The sequence below is a fragment of the Oncorhynchus clarkii genome, chromosome 9, assembly GCF_045791955.1.
Source record: "Oncorhynchus clarkii lewisi isolate Uvic-CL-2024 chromosome 9, UVic_Ocla_1.0, whole genome shotgun sequence".
Taxonomy (NCBI): Eukaryota; Metazoa; Chordata; class Actinopteri; order Salmoniformes; family Salmonidae; genus Oncorhynchus; species Oncorhynchus clarkii.
In genome coordinates, this window is record NC_092155.1 from 42,750,991 (window position 1) to 42,768,592 (window position 17,602).

Sequence of the window (17,602 nt, forward strand, 5' to 3'; positions counted from 1 at the left end):
ATCGGTCAGAAGGCATCACCTCCCTGCTCCATCTAGCTCTTCAAATAGTACTTCTCTCTCTCTCTCTCTCTGATTCTCATCAGTGAAGTTGGCACACTGACGGATGCTGGATGAAAGGCAATCGGAGACGTGAATAAAATATTCATGTTCATCTACTGCAGTCCTGCCCCACCTAAACTTGTGTACTGACCCCCATCCAGACCTCCATTTCACATTACAGAGGTGGAGTACATTACTACCCCCCCCCCCACACACACACACTCAAGTCAGTTGATTACTCCCACTTCCCTAGCCCTGACTGCCACACAAGCAGAAGCAGTACGCCACAAGCAGCCATACATCTATAAATCATTTGAAAAAAATATCTTGATTTAAATTAAGTTTATTTCAAAATCCAAATGTACATGAATGAAGGCGTTTGGGTTCTTTGGGTCATTTAGACCGTAAACCATTTCAGATATTCAAATAAACTAATCTTGTTCACGGGTCCACTTCACAACAGGTCATGTTGTCTTGTCATCCAGACAACGCTGGTGTAAAGACACTTTCACACACTCCTCCCTCCCTCCCACACAGCTCTTTCTTCCAGTTTTGTCCTCCCTGTTCCCTCCATCCTCCATGTCGGTCACCTTCAGCAGCTGTAACCCCTGTCCACAGACAACCACCCAGCCCCTGTCCCCACATCCAGACACAGACCCAACCCCAGCCTCAATCCAAACCTCCAGCCCTGCTGCGTCTGCCACATGGGAGATGAGCGCTCCCTGTTGGCTGAGTCCGGTAGTGGCCAGCCTCCACAGACACACCCTCTGGTCAGGGGATGTGGACACTAACAGGCCTGGGCTCAGCATCCTCAGGGCGGTCAGAGGGGCAGCGTGGGCTAACGCCACTGACCACTGAGACTGGACCTGTAGACACACTCTGCTACCCCCTACCGCCTCCCCCTGGTACTGCACCCTGATGAGTGCTACTGACAGCTGTCCGTCATCTCCTCCGCTGGCCAATGCTATCCGGGCTCCGTCTGTATGTCCCGCCCCAAGGCCCTCCTCCCATACGGCCAGGGTGTTGACTCCACTCTGGTGGGCGGGGACTGTTAGACAGGGGCTGGTTGGGGCTAGGGCCGCAGTAGGGGGCTTGTCTGAGTTGGCTACGGTGCTCATATCCCACACTGCTATCCTTCCATCTGTGGCTGCGCTGAAGAGGAACACACGTCTGAGGGAGACAGAGAGGTGAGAGAACGTTCGGCTGATGTTATTATGAGGAGGTCAAAATGACGATGAGGGAAAATGTGGGTTATTCAGAACATGAATAGCATCTTGTGTTGCGTTGCCTTTGCAACCTGTCATGGAGCCGTCAGCCCCCCCAGTGCCTCACCGATTGCCGTGTCCATCCTCCAGGCTGCAGGGGGCGATGCTGAGTACACATCTCTCATGGTGGAAGCTCTCCCACAGGAGCTCAAACTTTCCCCTCAACTCACTGACTGCGAAGAGCCTGAGAGAGAGAGAGGGAGAGCGAGAGAGAGAGAGCAAGAGAGAGAGAGAGAGAGAGAGAGACAGACAGAGAGGAACTAGAAAGAAAGAGAGAGGGAGTGAGAGAGAGAAGAACGAGAGAGAGAGAGAGAAAGAGCAAGAGAGAGAGAAAGAAAGAGAGAGTGAGAGAGAAAGAGCAAGAGAGAGAGTGAGAGAGAGAGAAAGAGCAAGAGAGAGAGAGAGCAAGAGAGAGAGCGAGAGAGAGAGCAAGAGAGAGAGAGAGAGAGAGAGAGAGAGAGAAAGGACCGAGAAAGAAAGAGAGAGAGGACCGAGAAAGAAAGAGAGAGAGAGAGAGGACCGAGAAAGAAAGAGAGGACCGAGAAAGAAAGAAAGAAAGAGAGAGAGGACCGAGAAAGAAAGAGAGAGAGGACAGAGAAAGAAAGAGAGAGAGGACCGAGAAAGAGAGAGAGAAAGACAGACATACTTTAGGAAAGGGGTCAAATAAAAACACTAGGTCCTAATCTTTTGTGTACCTCATGAATTTGACTGGTAGAATAATGATAGTGTACCTCATGAATTTGATTGGTAGAATAATGATAGTGTACCTCACAGCTCCATCACTGCAGGCCAACGCCAGGAGGACCGACTCTGTCCCATCATCCACCACGGCAATGGACATGTACCTGAAAACACAAACAGCAGAGTAAAACATCAGATTGTGCTTGTGAGAGAATGGGCAGCTGCAAGACAGGATCTGTGTGTTGGTGTGTTCTGGTAGAAGGCAAGGGAATGTCTTTGTATGATTTAATTGAATGAAAAGCGAGCATTTATATAAAGTACAAGTTCAAACACCTGGTTTCTGCGTCCATTTTCACAGTCTTGTGTCGGTTCCGCATTCTCTCCCACTGATCGTCCAATCGGTGGCTGGCCACCTGTATCACCTGACAGGAGGGCAAGCCTAACTGTCCATTTCCACCAATCAGCAGCCGGTAGCACTGCATCTGTGCGCGTCCACCTGCAGATACCAGCAGGGCAGAGAGGGACTCTGTCTGTTCATCTGTCCCTCTGTCAGTCCTTCCATCCAAACGTTTGACTGCTGTCAGAGTCCGAACATTCGAGATGTGGTCGGTGATGACCGACAACACTCTGACCGCGCCCGTCTGCGGTCGAACCGCCAGGACGGTCAAGCTGGTGTCCTCTCCTCCGGTCACCAGCACCTCCCAGCGGCCCTCTCCAGCCTCCCCCACTACCCCCAAGCGACACACACAGCCCACTCCCCTGCCATGCAGCCCCTGTCTCAGGTCCAGGCTCCCTGCCCGGCTGGGTGCTTCCCCAGAGGGTTCAGAGGCCAGGACCACCCCCTGCTTGATGAACACCAGGGCCCCCTGGCCCATAGAGAGGCCGTCCTGGTGGGGGCAGTAGCTCCAGGACCGATGGCCTCCTCCACAGGGCACTGAGAGCAGCCTCTCCTGCCTCACGGGGTCCCACACCACAAAGTGCACCGAGTGGAAGCCCACGATCACAAAGCGGGCCTCTTTCCCACTTCCTTCTGGTTCCTGGGCCCTCTGCTTCTCATCAGAGTCTTGGGGTTCCAGAAGCAGAACTCTCTCCAGCCACTCCATCCCCCTGCAAGCCCGCTGGACCCTCAGAACCTCCAGTCCCTCCGGTCCAACCCGGAGGACTCTCACACAGCCATCTCTCCCCGCACTGTACAGCAGCCCCTGGTGCTCTGACACCCACGTCACCCCCTGCTTTCCATGCACCCCGAACAGAGAGCTCACAGGCTGGAGGGTCAGCCCTGCCCTGCTGGCCTCTCTCTCCTCATCCTCCTCTCTGACTACCACGTCCCCCTTTTCATCATGGCTTTCAACCAGCCCATTATGTGCCTCTCTTCCCCTCTTTTCATCCTCATGCTCTTCTCCAGCTCCCCTCTTCTTCTCTTGGTGGTGTTCACTCTCTTCAAACAGCAGCAGTGATCCTCTCCTGTCTCCACATACCCACAGTGCCCCCTGTGGGCGGTTGAAGTAAACTACAGCAGTGAGCCAGCGTTTGGCACAGGGAGGCAGAAGGAGAGGACGGAGTGGTTCCACCCTGAGAGCCAGTCCAGTGTCTCTCATCTCTACCTCCACCTGCCAACGATGGACCAGGCCCTCTGCTCCGGATGCCAGCAGGTACCCCCCTCGCCCCTGCCCCTCTGCCTGGCCCTTCACCCACAGCACACTGTGAACCTTCCCTGGCCCTGCCCTCAGCAACACCCCCGCGCCAGGCTGCGACAAGGGGAAGACCTGCACCCCTCCACTGAGGCTGCCTAAAGCACACAGCCCCTCCCTGGATGCAGCAGCCCCCCAACCCCTCACCCGTAGCACCTCCATCACACAGTAGGACTGAAACTCAGGACCCCCCTCCCATAGGAGACCCCACCGCCCCCCCTCATAGAGGTAGACCTCCCCATGGTCTGTGTTCACCACCACCCTGCCCTGGATCCAGTGCCCATCCCCCACCACACCCACCACCTTGGGGACGCCTCGGCCCTGGAAGCCTAGGTCCACCAGGATCTCCGCGTCCCCCTGCCCTCCCTCGGCATCTCCCTTCTCCTCCCCCCCCACCCGCCACAGGCGGATCCCTCCATCTGCCCCTCCGGTGGCCACCCACCTGCCCTGGCCGTCCCCTCCCTCACTGACTGCCAGCGCCCTCACCCCCCCGGACCGGTGGCCTTTCAGTGTCCGAGCCACCCTCCCCCCACCTCCCCAGTCCCACAGCAGACAGGCCCCGTCCTCCCCAGCGCTGTACACCCGTCCAGGGGACAGCTTGACGGAAAACACCCTGGCTTGGTGTCCATACAACACCCGCAGACATGTCGGGCTGGGGTCTCCACACCCCCCTCCAGCACCCCCCAGGTCCCCCACCCCCCAGACCCTCACACTGCGGTCGTCCGAGGCGGAGGCCAGCCAGCCAGTCTCCCGGCGGTAACAGAGGCTAAAGATGACGCCACTGTGACCTGGCAGACGCCTCTCCACTGGGGCCTTCCCGCCCGGCTGTGCCCCTCCTGGCCTCCAGAGCACCAGCTGGTTGAACACGGTCCCCCCAACCAGGACAGAGTCCTCCCAGTTCCCACCCAGGAGCAGGGCGGAGTACAGCAAACACCCCTCCTGGCAAGAGCAGAGGGCCAGGACGCAGCCCTCAACAGGATCCAGCAACAGAGCAGCGTTGTGGGCCAGAGCCACGCCGAGGAGTGGACCTTTCTCTCCAGAGACCCAGCGGACATCCAGGGCCCAGTCGGGCAGCTCCATGAGGGGGCCCAGCGTCTCTAGCCTCTGCCCTCCAGCACTCAGCCTCAGCAAGCGCACAGCCTTCCCTCCAAACACTACCATTTCATCGTCTGGGTCACTGGTCCGTCTGTCTCCTGTCTGTGGTTTGGGACGAATCCCATGGATGCGGTAGTTGAGGAGCACGCTCAGTGAGGTGGAGGCTTTGGACTGAGATTGGAGGCGGTACACTGTCAGGATCGGACCCGCACCTGTATGGACGCATGCACATGTCAAATATCTAATCACACTTAATGACAGCGCATAGGAAGGGACAAAGGAAGAGAGGAAGGATACAATTTATAAGTATTTGGAACATGGCCCAGATCAGATTGATCATGCAAGGGTTTTTAATGTCACAATCACTAGCACAGTGAAATACCTTTCTTGCAAACTCAAAACCCAACAATGCAATAATCATTAGCAATGTAATACTAGAAAAAACATGAGAAATAAGAAGAAATATGAAGAACACAATAAGTAAGTAACATACTATATACAGGGTCAGTTCAATTCCATACTATATACAGGGTCAGTTCAATACCATACTATATACAGGGTCAGTTCAATACCATACTATATACAGGGTCAGTTCAATACCATACTATATACAGGGTCAGTTCAATACCATACTATATACAGGGTCAGTTCAATACCATACTATATACAGGGTCAGTTCAATACCATTCTATATACAGGGTCAATTCAATACCATACTATATACAGGGTCAGTTCAATACCATACTATATACAGGGTCAGTTCAATACCATACTATATACAAGGTCAGTTCAATACCATATTTACAATGTGCAGGGATACTGGAGTGATGGAGGTAGATATGTATAGGGGTAAGGGGACTAGGCAACAGGATAGAAGATAAACAGAATAGCAGCAGCTTGTATGTGAGTGGATGTGTGGGTGTGTAGAGTCAGTATAAATGTATGTGCATATTATGTGCGATTGAGCAGATGGAGTGTGTGTGTGTGTGTGTGTGAGTGAGTGAGTGTGTAGGGCCCTCTGAGTGTGCATAGAGACAGTACACAAATATAAATAAAAGGTCAACAAAGATGTAAGCTTAACTCATATAGTCTGTAGCTATTTGTGTTAGATTTTTATTGCTTGTGGATAGAAGCCGTTCAAGAGTCTGTTGGTGCCAGACTTGATGCACCGGTACGGCTTGCCGTGCAGAAGCAAAGAGAATAGTCTATGGCTTGGGTGGTTGGAGTCTATAATGATTTTCCGGGCATTTCTACCACACCGCTTGACACAGATATCCTGGATGGTAGGGAGCTCGGTCCAAGTGATGTACTGGGCTGTCCACACCAACCTGCGATCGAGGGCGGTGCTAATGCTATGCCAGGCAATGACGTAGCCAGTCAAGATGCTCTCAATGGTGCAGCTGTAGAACCATTTGAGAATCTGAGGACCCATACCAAATATTTTCAGTCTCCTGAGGGGGAATAGGTTTTGTCGTGCCCTCTTCACGACTGTCTTGGTGTGCTTGGACCATGTTCTTTATCGGTGATGTGAACACCAAGGAACTTGAAGCTCTCAACCTGCTCCACTGCATCCCCATCGATGAGAATGGGGGTGTGCTCAGTCCTCTTTTTCCTGTAGTCCACAATCCTCTCCTTTGTCTTGATCATGTTGAGGGAGAGGTTGTTGTCCTTGCACCACACGGCCAGGTCTCTGACCTCCTCCCTATAGGCTGTCTCGTTGTTGTCAGTGATCAGGTCTACAACTGTTGTGTCATCGGCAAACTTAATGATGGTGTTGGAGTTGTGCCTGGTCTTGCAGTCATGAGTGAACAGGGAGTACAGGAGGGGGCTGAGCACGCACCCCTGAGGGGCCCGTGTTGAGGATCAGCGTGGTGGATGTGTTGTTACCTACCCTTACCACCTGGGGCGGCCGTCAGGACGCACAGAATCCAGTTGCAGAGGGAGGTGTTTAATCCCAGGCTCCTTAGATTATTGATGAGCTTTGAGGCCACTATGGTGTTGAACGCTGAGCTGTAGTCAATGAATAACATTCTCACATAGGTGAGAATAGGTGAGGTTCCTCACATAGGTGAGGTTCCTTTTGTCCAGGTGGGAAAGGGCAGTGTGGAGTGCAATAGAGATTGCATCATCTGTGGATCTGTCGAGGTCGTATGCAAATTGGAGTGGGTCTAGGGTTTCAGGGATAATGGTGGTGATGTGAGCCACGATCAGTCTTTCAAAGCACATCATGGCTACAGACGTGAGTGCTACGGGTTGGTAGTCATTTAGGCAGGTTACCTTAGTGTTCTTGTGCACATGCACTATGGTGGTCTGCTTAAAACATGTTGCTATTACAGACTCGGACAGGGAGACGTTGAAAATGTCCGTGAAGACACTTGCCAGTTGGTCAGCGCATGCTCGCAGTACACGTCCTGGTAATCTGTCTGGCCCTGTGGCCATGTGAATGTTGACCTGTCTAAAGGTCTTACTCACATCGGCTTCGGAGTGGGTGAACACAGTCTTACAGAACAGTTGGTGCTCTCATGCATGTTTCAGTGTTATTTGCCTCAAAGGGAGCATAGAAGTAGTTTAGCTCGTCTGGTAGGCTCATGTCACTGGGCAGCTCTGGCTGTGCTTCCCTTTGTAGTCTGTAATGGTTTGCAAGCCCCGACACATCCGACGAGCGTCAAAGCCGGTGTAGTACAATTCAATCTTAGTCCTGAATTGATGTTTTTCCTGTTTGATGGTTCGTCGGAGAGCATAGCAGGATTTATTTTAAGCTTCCGGGTTAGAGTCCCGCTCCTTGAAAGTGGTAGCTCTATCCTTTAACTCAGTGCGGATGTTGCCTGTAATCCATGGCTTCTGGTTGGGGTAGGTACGTACGGTCACTGTGGGGACGCCGTCATCGATGCACTTATTGATGATGCCAATGACTGATGTGGTGTACTCCTCAATGCCATCAGAGGAATCCCAGAACATATTACAGTCTGTGCTAGCAAAACAGTCCTGTAGCTTAGCATCTGCTTCATCTGATCAGATCACTGGGATCTAGGCCTGTTCCAGATAAAGCATTATATTGTTCGCGTCGGGCTCATCAGACTCGTTACAAGAAAAAAAGGATTCTGCCAGTCCGTGGTGAGTAATCGCAGTCCTGATGTCCAGAAGTTATTTTCGGTCCTAAGAGACGGTAAGTTTAAAAAAGTTACAAACAACGCAAATAAACTAACAAAAAACACAATCGGTTGGAGGCACGTAAAACGTCTGCCTTCTTCTCCGGCGCCATTCTAACAACCTCCTGAGCATCGTCACGACTGTGTGAGTGTGTTTGGACCATTTTAAGTCTTTAGTGATTTTGACAACGAGAAACTTGAAGCTCTTGACCTGCTCCACTGCAGCCCCATCGTTGTGAATGGGGGCGTGCTCACCCCCTCCACCTTTCCTGTAGTCCACGATCAGCTCCTTGGTCTTAATGACGTTGAGGGAGAGGTTGTTGCTCTGGCAACACACTGCCAGGTCACTGACCTCATCCCTGTAGGCTGACTCATCCTCGACGGTGATCAGGCTTACCGTTATCACTAAACATGATGATGATGATGGTGATGGAGAAGTGCGTGGCCATACAGTTGTGGGTGAACAGGGAGTACTGGAGGGGACTAAGCACACACCCTTGTGTGGCCCCTGTGTGGAGGGTCAGCGTGGCGGAGGTGAAGTTGCCTATCCTCACCACCTGGGGTCGGCCCGTCAGGAATTCCAGGATCCAGTTGCAGAGGGAGGTGTTCAGACCCAGAGTCCTAAGCTTGGTGACAGGCTTGGAGGGGACAAAGGGCGTTGAATGCTGAGCTGTAGTCAATGAACAGCATTCTCACATAGGTATTCCTCTTATCTAGGTGGATGAAGGCACTGTGGAGAGCAATTGAGATAGCATCATCTATGGTATGGACATTGGGGTGGGTCTAGAGTGTCTGGGATGTTGGAGTTAATGTGTGCCATAACCAGCCTCTCAAAGCACTTCATGATTACAGATGTGAGTGCTACAGGGCGGTAGTCATTATGGCATGAAGCCTCAGTTCTTGGGGACAGGAATGATGGTGGTCATCTTAAAACATGTTGGGATTACAGACTGGGACAAGGACAGGTTGAACATTACTGTGAATATGCCTTGCAGCTTTGACAAGGCAGTAAGGACGGTCTTGTATTGTCTAGCCAGGGATTGGCTAATAAATCACGGGCTAGTTCGACCATTGCTAGCTGTTCCAGCTAGGAGAAAGACATTGATAAGTTGCTAGCATAAAGCAGAGATCATCAACTACATTCGGCCACAAGCCTATTTTTTCTTGAGGGCATGGTCAGGGTGCCAGAAACATAATTACAAATAATTTGTACACAGCAAATTGACCACAAGAAGCCCAAACAGATATAATATTTGACTAAAACCTAATCATTTCAAACCTTGCTTACATATGTATATGATCAGATTAATCTCTTTATTATGTGTGGAAATACTTTGGAACAGATTTCCACAATCAAAATCACTTGATATAAGATGTACTTTCCTTCCAAATCGAGAATAAAGAAAGTATCGCCAATAACAGGTTAGTTGAAAAATGGGCGCAGGCGCTTTCCATTAGCCAAGCTGTGACGCTGTATGAGCCATGGCATATCAGTTATAACTACGTAACTAGCCAGGGATCCCCTACCTGTCAGCAGGCACTCCTCCCTTAGGAACTCCAGAGCGGTGACAGGGACTACCAGGGCTGCCGTCTCAATTGCCATCGTCGCTGGCATTGACACACTCCCTGCGGAAAGCCTCTCATCAACAGCACCCGATAACCTGCACACATACAGAAACATTAACTTTAGCTAGTAATCTTCTCATCCCTCCCCAAAAAATCATTTTGCATAGTGAGATGACGTCAACCTGTCAGCTAGCTATGTGTGTGCGCTTGATAATTTGGGGCTTTAGCTGGTATTCGTTCTCTTATTATTTCAATGTTTCTCTTATGAATGAAAACCCGAAAAAAAGGAGGTTGCCATTGCCAATCAGTGCAGCACAGTGATATTCACAATTTATTACAATAACCTCTGATTTCCTGTCAACACCAAGGGAGGGAAATACAATATAGCCGAAAACATGCTAATAACTTTTTATTACACTAGGTAGCCAACTACTTAGGTAGTCACGCAGATGAAAGGGGGTTAGCTAGCTAGCTAACGTTAGCTAGTTATAACAATATTTGACTTAGGGTAATTAGCTAGTCATGTCTAGGCTACTGTCTTGGAAATAACATGGCTAGTTACTTACATATCTATCTAGATGCCAGGAAAATATTTTCATTTCTTGACAACAACAAAAAAGTATTCATTGTCCTTTCGTGAATTTGTTCTGTTCTTCTCTCTGAGAACTAGCTAGCTACCCATGCGTTTCTTCCGCACGCATCCAATCAAACGTGGCCACACTGACATAATGCATCGCACTTTGCAATAAAGCGGACAGCCATTGGTTAAAAAAAAGGGTCGAAAGTGCTATTTGCGTAAAATACGCAGGTTTGTTGTTTAAATTTCGCATCCGGCCGCCAAACATGAGGGGGTGGTGGTGGCAGGACAACAAAGTGTTTGTCCACGATAATTCGCCGCTCTTATTGGCTGTCTGGTTGCATGTGAGTAATAACAACAAAGCATATGTTTATTTGTTTTAATTTACAAATAAAATGTACATCCAAATAAGCGCATGTATATGGGGAATTTTAGGTGTATTAGCTTGGCTAGCATTATTACTGTCATCTTGCTAACCTGCTAGGTAGCAAGCAAGGCATTCGATATAAAGGCTATTCAATTCCGTCCCGAAACGCTATGTTTTTGTTTGTACCTGGTAGTTAGTTTCACTCACCTGATGTCCCAGGTCTAAATTATTCCCTTGTATTAAAAGGAGAGGATGAACATTCGGTATCCCTTGGGAATGATGGCACGTGTTCTTAAAAATCTCAACCTTGCTGTAAAGTGTTCATATCAATCTGAATGTCATTCTTTTGTTTTCTTCTACCCCGACCCAGAGATTAATAATCATCACAGAGTGGACCACAGCTCCATAAAGCACGGTTCATCGTGTAATTTGACTTGACAGTGGACACCCACGTTTTTCTGTAGTTAAACACTGCATAACAGCTGGTTATCCCAGTAAAGATGATGCCCTACTGTGGATTACAGTACCATTCATGACAATGACACACCCACCAAGTAAATGCATGCACCAAGCAGTTCTTCCACATGATCTCTGACAGGACATCAAGTTGGACTAAACCTCACAACCAACGCTCACTGAAAACACCCTAGTTTCAAAATCAACTCGATGCTCATGGAAAGAACAATTTTACAAAGACTTAAAACCTAAATCAACCTCCTACAGTATGTTGGTTGGAAGAGAATGCCCCAATTTGGCCTACTGCGGCCCCGTAATCCCTCTCGCACACGAACCCGAGCAGGACTAGAACCCTCACCTCCACTCCGTTGCCTTGGCGACCAACAACCATGTCGTACCGCACGCCCAATTTCACCATGCAGCAGAAGCTCTACTTCCTGCAGAGGATCCAGGGCGTGGTGCACACAGTCCAGGACTTCAGGAAGGACACCAACACTACTGTGCACCGCAACGCCGTGTGGGCCGAGGTGGTGGAAGCCTTCAACGCTGCCTTCCCCGACCGGCCACCGAGCTCGGTGGGCACCATGAAGACCCTGTGGAAGAGGCTGAAGGTGGAGAGCCGCCAGGCGCTGCACCGGCGCCAGGAGCAGGTGGTCGCCGGCATGCCTGTCACGGCCCTGACCGAGGTTCAGCGGGAGATTACGGCCATGGTACCCAACCTCATCTCCAACCAGGACGACATGGACGGAGAGGTGGGCTACACCGGCCTCAGGCCTGGCTCCCCCACAGCAGGTAATACCACACTACTCTCAGGGCTGCCGCTAAGATGAGCTCGTCGATATTGAGTTCACGCATTTATCAAACGTGCATTCCTTAGATGATAGGCTGATGTGTTGTCAACCAATTTGCTCACACACGTGTATATACGGTGCTCGGGGAGACAGTTCCAATCTCTGTCTCGCTGTCTGCCTGTGTGACCTAGTGACGTGTACTGCAGCGACCAGTGGGAGTGACCAGGACGATGCTGATAACAGTCACAATGAGGTAACGTGTCACAGCTAGAGCACATCTCCATAGACAATCCTCTAGTGTACAATGATCTTTACATATGAACATGCCAATACCACTGAAAGAGCTTCTCGTATAAGAGGACACCGTGCAGTTGAAATCTAACCCAGTCTGTGTTCCCCAGGAGAGCGAGAGTAAAGACCAGGTAGCCATGAGCATCGGCATCGCCTCCTTCACAGCACTAGCAGGAAGTGACGGACCCCTCCGGATCCCCTTCTCCACCAGCCAGCCCAACGCCTCCACTCTCACCCACAGTGAAACCTCCTGGTCTGGGACATCCCCGTCCTTCCTCCCTCCGCCCATCCCATCTGCCTCATCCTCCAGCCTGTTCACCTCTTGCCCCGTGAACTTTGACCTGCCCTACGTCCCCCGGGCCGCCCCGCAACCCCTCACCTCTCTGGCAGCGGCAGCAGGGCGGGGGTCTGAGGACCCACGGTACGGGCCGCGCATGCTGGAACTGTCGGAGTTGGAACATGAGCAGAGGATGAGAGTCCTACAGATGGAACAGAAGGTTTTAGAAGACAAGAGGAAGGCGGTGAGGCAGAAAGAGAAAGCCTACAGACTAAAAAAGAAATACTACCAGGCTAAGCTGAAGAAGATGGGGGAAGAGGTACGACCGTGCTCGAGTAGCGAGGACACTGAGGGCGATGATCAAATAATTTGATGGTTATTTTGTTGCTTTTATGTTTTTATGAAGATGATTTTTTTTTTAAGTTTCTGACAGTTTCAGGTATTTGTGAAAACTTTAGTAAAATCTTTTTTTGGTATTCCTTTTCATTGCTGCCCTAGATCTGTAGGAGTTTTGTTTTAATGGTCTGGTAGAGATCTCTGAATGTGAAAAGAGACCTGAAAGAGAGGAGACCCTCCGGAAACAAACTGTCAAAACTAGTCTGCTAAAACGGTTGTTTTCACCAGGGAATGTCACTCACAGAAAATAGGACTCAAACAACATCTTGTTAGGAATATTTCTTATTTTTATGTTGGTAACCGAGGAGCAGCTGTTTCAAATTCCCCCCCATGCCGACGGGATAGCACATACCCCAGAATAAGCACACAAACTGACAGTCCCCTGTTCCTCTCTCCCTCCCTCCTTTCCTCCATCATTACACTTCAATGACTTCCCTCTTTTCTCTCACACTTCCTTTTCTCTCAATGCATTTTGTCACAGTGGGAGAGTCAGCTCATACGAAACATTACATGTTTTAAAAAAAAAAACGACATTTGAACACCGCTGCATACTCTCTTTTATAAATAACACGCTCTCACACAAAATGACAAAGTAATAAATAATATAGATCTTATGTCTGTACAAGTTAACGGTACTGCAGTAATAAATCATATAAAAAAGAACTGACCAGTGGCAAAATAACTGGAGCAGTTAAACATAGATGGAATATAGCGAAGGATGGATATCGGGGACCCTGGGGAGATTTTTGGCAATAATACTGTCACATTTATATTAACTTACCACAACCCAAAGACATAAAAAAGATTAAAGCAGGTCGTTGAAAAGAGGTTTGCAGACCGTCGGGTGTAAGAGACGAATCGTTGTCTTTCTTCAATCTGTCTTTCCGTCCTTCCTCTAATGAGTAATAGTCCCTCGATTACTTCTCTCTTTTTCACTCTTATCTTTTTGACCCACTTTTCTTTCTCTGGTCCACGCGTCTGTTTAGTGTCGTGTTATTACATGTTATGGCCCTGGAACAACTGGTGCACCGGTGACTCGTCCTCTGATCTTGCTTTTTCATCTCAGAGCCAATATGTAACACCACTTTAGGGCTTTAGGTGCTAACCTAAACGTGTTCTCTCTCTACCTCTCATACCACTCATAAACCCCAGAGGTTTACGTGACCATTTTCCCAACAGAGGGTTTTGTACACTAAAATTAACCAAATATCAGGCAGAGAAACTATTAGATATGTATCGGTACTGGTGTTTTGTTTCTGATATATAGTAGCACAGAGAGAGATATATGATGCTGCAGAATAGATGACTGACATTCAAAAGCAGTGGGTCTTTTCTTGGATTAACAGAGCACTTCCATCTAAACAGTATTCTGACCAACTGAAGAATGAGATACTCAAGCCTCTCAAATATCAAAGTATGTTCGCTTTCTTTCTTGTTCACAATCATTTGTTCTGTCAGATCCCTCTTCCATAGAATTCATTCCTGTTTACAATCACCTGCCCCCAACACCTTCCTCGTCCTATCATGTCTCAGGTCTCACAATCTCATCCGATCAACACTAACCAACCCCTGTCCCTAGTTTTATACATATAGCTGACGGGTTTGAGGAAACGTTTCAGGAGAACGGTATTTTGATTCAAGGGCTATTGCCCCTAGCGACAGATTCCATTCACACCTCGTTCGCAACCGCACACAGACGCAATCTTCAAAAACGTCACAAGAGATTTTTTTTTTCTTCCTTCGCCTCTGATGAAAAAGATACAAAAGGTATAAAAATGTTATGTACAGGTTCATCTTTTTCTTAGCGGTTCAATTCCGATCCTTGTGTTCATGACTAAATCTGAGGATCGAAGTTCATTAAACTTTAGTAGCTAAGGTAGCCAGCACATCCATCGTATAGCCCTCCTCCCCATACTGGTTGCTGGTTATAACAGAACGAACCAGGCACCTCCAAACTCCAATCTCACTGTCTGCCTTTCTTCAACACTTAGATCCTACAGTATCCCAGGGTGCTTCAGCAGTCCAGGGTGCTCCTTGACCTCTCCCCGGCCCCCCACACAGTCCTTGGTATCCCCAATACAAAACACAATGCATTGTGGGATATGGAGGGTGTCATCAAGACTGTCCTTCACTTCTGTTGACTCTGTGAAGAGAAAAGAGAGCCCCCACAATCAGTGGCAAGCCGAAGTAACATAACTGAGGAATGCTACATACACTGAGTGTAGAAAACATTAAGAACACTTTCCTAATATTGAATTGCACCCCCCACCCCAGCCTCAATTTGTCGAGGCATTCTACAGGGGTACTGGCCCATGTTAACTCCAATGCTTCCTACAGTTGTATCAAGTTGGTTGGATGTCCTTTGGCTGGTGGACCTACTACAATTCCCTGTTCAAAGGCACTTCAATATTTTGTCTTGCCCATTCACCCTCTGAATGATACAAATGCACAATCCATGTCTTCAACCTATCTTCTCCCCTTTATCTACAATGGTTGAAGTGGATTTAACAAGTGACGTCAATAAGGGATCATAGCTTCCACCTGGATTCACCTGGTCAGTCTATGTCACTGAAAGAGCAGGCGTTCATAATGTTTTGTACACTCAGTGTGCATCTCCTGACATGCAGGCTAGGACACGTTTATAATCCAAATCATCACATCTTTGATAGGAACCAAAAGGATGGATGTCTGAGGATAGAGAAAGAGAGCAGAGCAGGAGTGTGAAGAGGAGAGGAAGCAGGTAGATGAAGCTGAGTGAGAGTGCAGGACTTACTCAGAGTCTGGGGAGACCTCAGAGATGCTGTGAGAGGTGGCGGAGTGGGGCGGGGAGGGGGAGGGTCCTTGTGCAGAGGAGGGGGCTGGGGGGGTGAGCACGGAGGAGCTGAAGGAGGCCAAGATGGAGGACAGGATGTCCAGGTGCTCGCTGGACGGGTGGCGGCTGGGTGGGGCGCCGGGAGCAGGGAGGGGGTACCTACACGGGGGGGCAGAGTCCAGCCGGCCGCGGCGGGGTAGGGGGGGCTCCTGGGGTTCCTCGCTGATGGGGGCCGGAGGGGAGGAGGGCGGGGGCTGGTCAGGGTGTGAGTGCTGGCGGGGGGGCAGGGTGCGAAGCCACTCCCTGCAGGGCTGGGACTGGGTCACCCCGCCGCCCCCGTTAGCCTCCAGCTGTTCACGGGAGCGACTGCTCATCAGCGCTCCTCCTAGGTGTTCACGAGAGGAGGCCTGGCGCCGCGTCAGGGTGTTGAGCTGGGAGCGCGACCCTCCCAGACCGGGCTCCACACCCCCATTCCCACTCAAGTCCTCCCGGGAGGTGTGGGCGCTGTGCTGGTGGACATCCAGCCTGTCTCTGGAGCTGCTCAGGTTCTCCCTGGAGGCTCTGTCTAGGCCCAGCTCACGGCGGCGGGGCAGCAGGTCCAGGTTGTCCCGGGGGCCCTGGCGGTCCAGACGGTTCTGGGATCCTCCTCCAGCCTGGCGACCGAGGGGGTCTCTGGAGAGCTGGCGGCGGGCCAGAGAATCCAGATGCTCCCTGGAGGAGTAGCGGGAGGCAGGCTGGGACAAGGAGCCCGTGCCAGACAGGGAGCCTGTCCCAGAGTACATGCGGCCGTAGGAGGCTGCCGGGACGCCCCTGTGGCCCAGGGTGGAGGTGCGGTACCAGGAGAGTTCGCTGGGGACCTGGCCCATGGCAGAGAGACCCTGCAGGGCCGGGGGACAGTCAATGCGATTCTTCAAGATGCCTGAGTCAGCAGGGAGAGATTAGAAAAAGGAAGGGTCAATATGTATTTTGGTGTTTGAGTTTACATGAATCTGTATGGTAATAATAAATATAATCCAATTGTACTAGTCACATGCGCCGAATACAACAGGTATTGTTGGGCCCCCTGAGGGGCCCCTGTGTTGACCTTACAGTTAAATGCTTACTTACGAGCCCCTAACCAACAATGCAGTTTCAAAAAAATACATATAAGAATAAGAGATAAAAGTATCAAGTCATTAAAGAGCAGCAGTGAAATAACGACAGCGGGACTATATACAGGGGGGTACCGGTACAATGTGCGGGGGCACCAGTTATTTGAGGTGGTATGTATATGTAGGTAGAGTTATTAAAGTGACTATGCATAGATGACAACAGACAGTAGCAGTGGTTTAAAGGGGGGGGGGGGGGGGACCTTCCTCTGACACCGCCTGGTATAGAGGTCCTGGATGGCAGGAAGCTTGGCCCCAGTGATGTACTGGGCCGTTCGCACTACCCTCTGTAGTGCCTTGCGGTCGGAGGCCGAGCAGTTGCCATACCAGGCAGTGACCATCAAACAGGCAAAGTGCCAATACGGGGCTAAGATTGAATCGTCCTACACCGGCTCCGACGCTCGTCTTATGTGGCAGGGCTTGCAAACTATTACAGACTACAAACGGAAGCACAGCTGCGAGCTGCCCAGGGACACGAGCCTACCAGGCGAGCTAAATCACTTCTATGCTCGCTTCGAGGCAAGCGGCACTGAGGCATGCATGAGAGCATCAGCTGTCCCGAGCGACTGTATGATCACGCTCTCCGTAGCTGACGTGAGTAAGACCTTTAAACAGGTCAACATTCACACGGCCGCGGGGCCAGACGGATTACCTTGACGTGTGCTCCAGGAATGTGCTGACCAACTGGCAGGTGTCTTCACTGACATTTTCAACATGTCCCCGGTTGAGTCTGTAATACCAACATGTTTCAAGCAGGCCACCATAGTGCCTGTGCCCAAGAACACGAAGGCAACCTGCCTAAATGACTACAGACCTGTAGCACTAAATTACTACAGACTCGTAGCACGGTCGGAGGCAGAGCAGTTGCCATACCAGTCAGGATGCTCTCGATTGTGCAGCTGTAGAACCTTTTGAGGATCTGAGGACCCATTCCAAATCTTTTCAGGCTCCTGAGGGGGAATAGGTTTTGCCATGTGTTGAGGATCAGCGTGGCAGATGTG

General features: G+C 50.3%; 3 protein-coding genes across 3 annotated transcripts in view; 1 reads left to right on the forward strand and 2 right to left on the reverse strand.

Annotated features, from left to right (window-relative positions):
- Nucleotides 1–424: 424 nt before the first annotated feature.
- LOC139416350 (WD repeat domain 6) lies at nucleotides 425–10,137 on the reverse strand. Its single transcript, XM_071164871.1, has 6 exons — nucleotides 10,053–10,137; nucleotides 9,448–9,581; nucleotides 2,319–4,983; nucleotides 2,072–2,149; nucleotides 1,372–1,488; nucleotides 425–1,209 (listed from the first exon to the last, which is right to left on the reverse strand). Coding segments are annotated over exons 1-6 (3,702 nt in total). The 5' UTR covers nucleotides 10,055–10,137; the 3' UTR covers nucleotides 425–503.
- A 165-nt stretch (nucleotides 10,138–10,302) lies between these two features.
- LOC139416347 (uncharacterized) lies at nucleotides 10,303–12,721 on the forward strand. Its single transcript, XM_071164868.1, has 4 exons — nucleotides 10,303–10,407; nucleotides 10,801–11,678; nucleotides 11,869–11,930; nucleotides 12,079–12,721. The coding sequence occupies exons 2-4, from the start codon at nucleotides 11,276–11,278 to the stop codon at nucleotides 12,616–12,618; spliced, it is 1,005 nt and encodes a 334-aa protein (XP_071020969.1). The 5' UTR covers nucleotides 10,303–10,407; nucleotides 10,801–11,275; the 3' UTR covers nucleotides 12,619–12,721.
- Nucleotides 12,722–12,971: 250 nt separating this feature from the next.
- Nucleotides 12,972–17,602, reverse strand: part of LOC139417553 (cadherin EGF LAG seven-pass G-type receptor 3-like) — a 53,555-nt gene continuing 48,924 nt past the window's right edge. The window contains exons 34-35 of the mRNA XM_071166794.1: nucleotides 15,415–16,372; nucleotides 12,972–14,784 (exon numbers count right to left, since the gene is read on the reverse strand). Of these exons, the coding sequence (XP_071022895.1) occupies nucleotides 14,757–14,784; nucleotides 15,415–16,372 (986 nt within the window). The 3' untranslated portion in view covers nucleotides 12,972–14,756. The remainder of the gene's footprint in view (nucleotides 14,785–15,414; nucleotides 16,373–17,602) is intronic.

Bases quoted from the DNA above. Each gene is read 5' to 3' on its own strand.
- LOC139416350 (XM_071164871.1), bottom strand. The intron at 4,984-9,447 runs GTAGGGGATCCC...GCGTCCATACAG, and splicing joins GGAGGAGTGCCTGCTGACAG to GTGCGGGTCCGATCCTGACA. The intron at 1,489-2,071 runs GTACACTATCAT...TCTCTCTCTCAG, and splicing joins TGCAGTGATGGAGCTGTGAG to GCTCTTCGCAGTCAGTGAGT.
- LOC139416347 (XM_071164868.1), top strand. From the start codon at position 11,276: ATGTCGTACCGCACGCCCAATTTCACCATGCAGCAGAAGCTCTACTTC. The intron at 11,679-11,868 runs GTAATACCACAC...TGTGTGACCTAG, and splicing joins GCCTGGCTCCCCCACAGCAG to TGACGTGTACTGCAGCGACC. The intron at 11,931-12,078 runs GTAACGTGTCAC...TGTGTTCCCCAG, and splicing joins CTGATAACAGTCACAATGAG to GAGAGCGAGAGTAAAGACCA.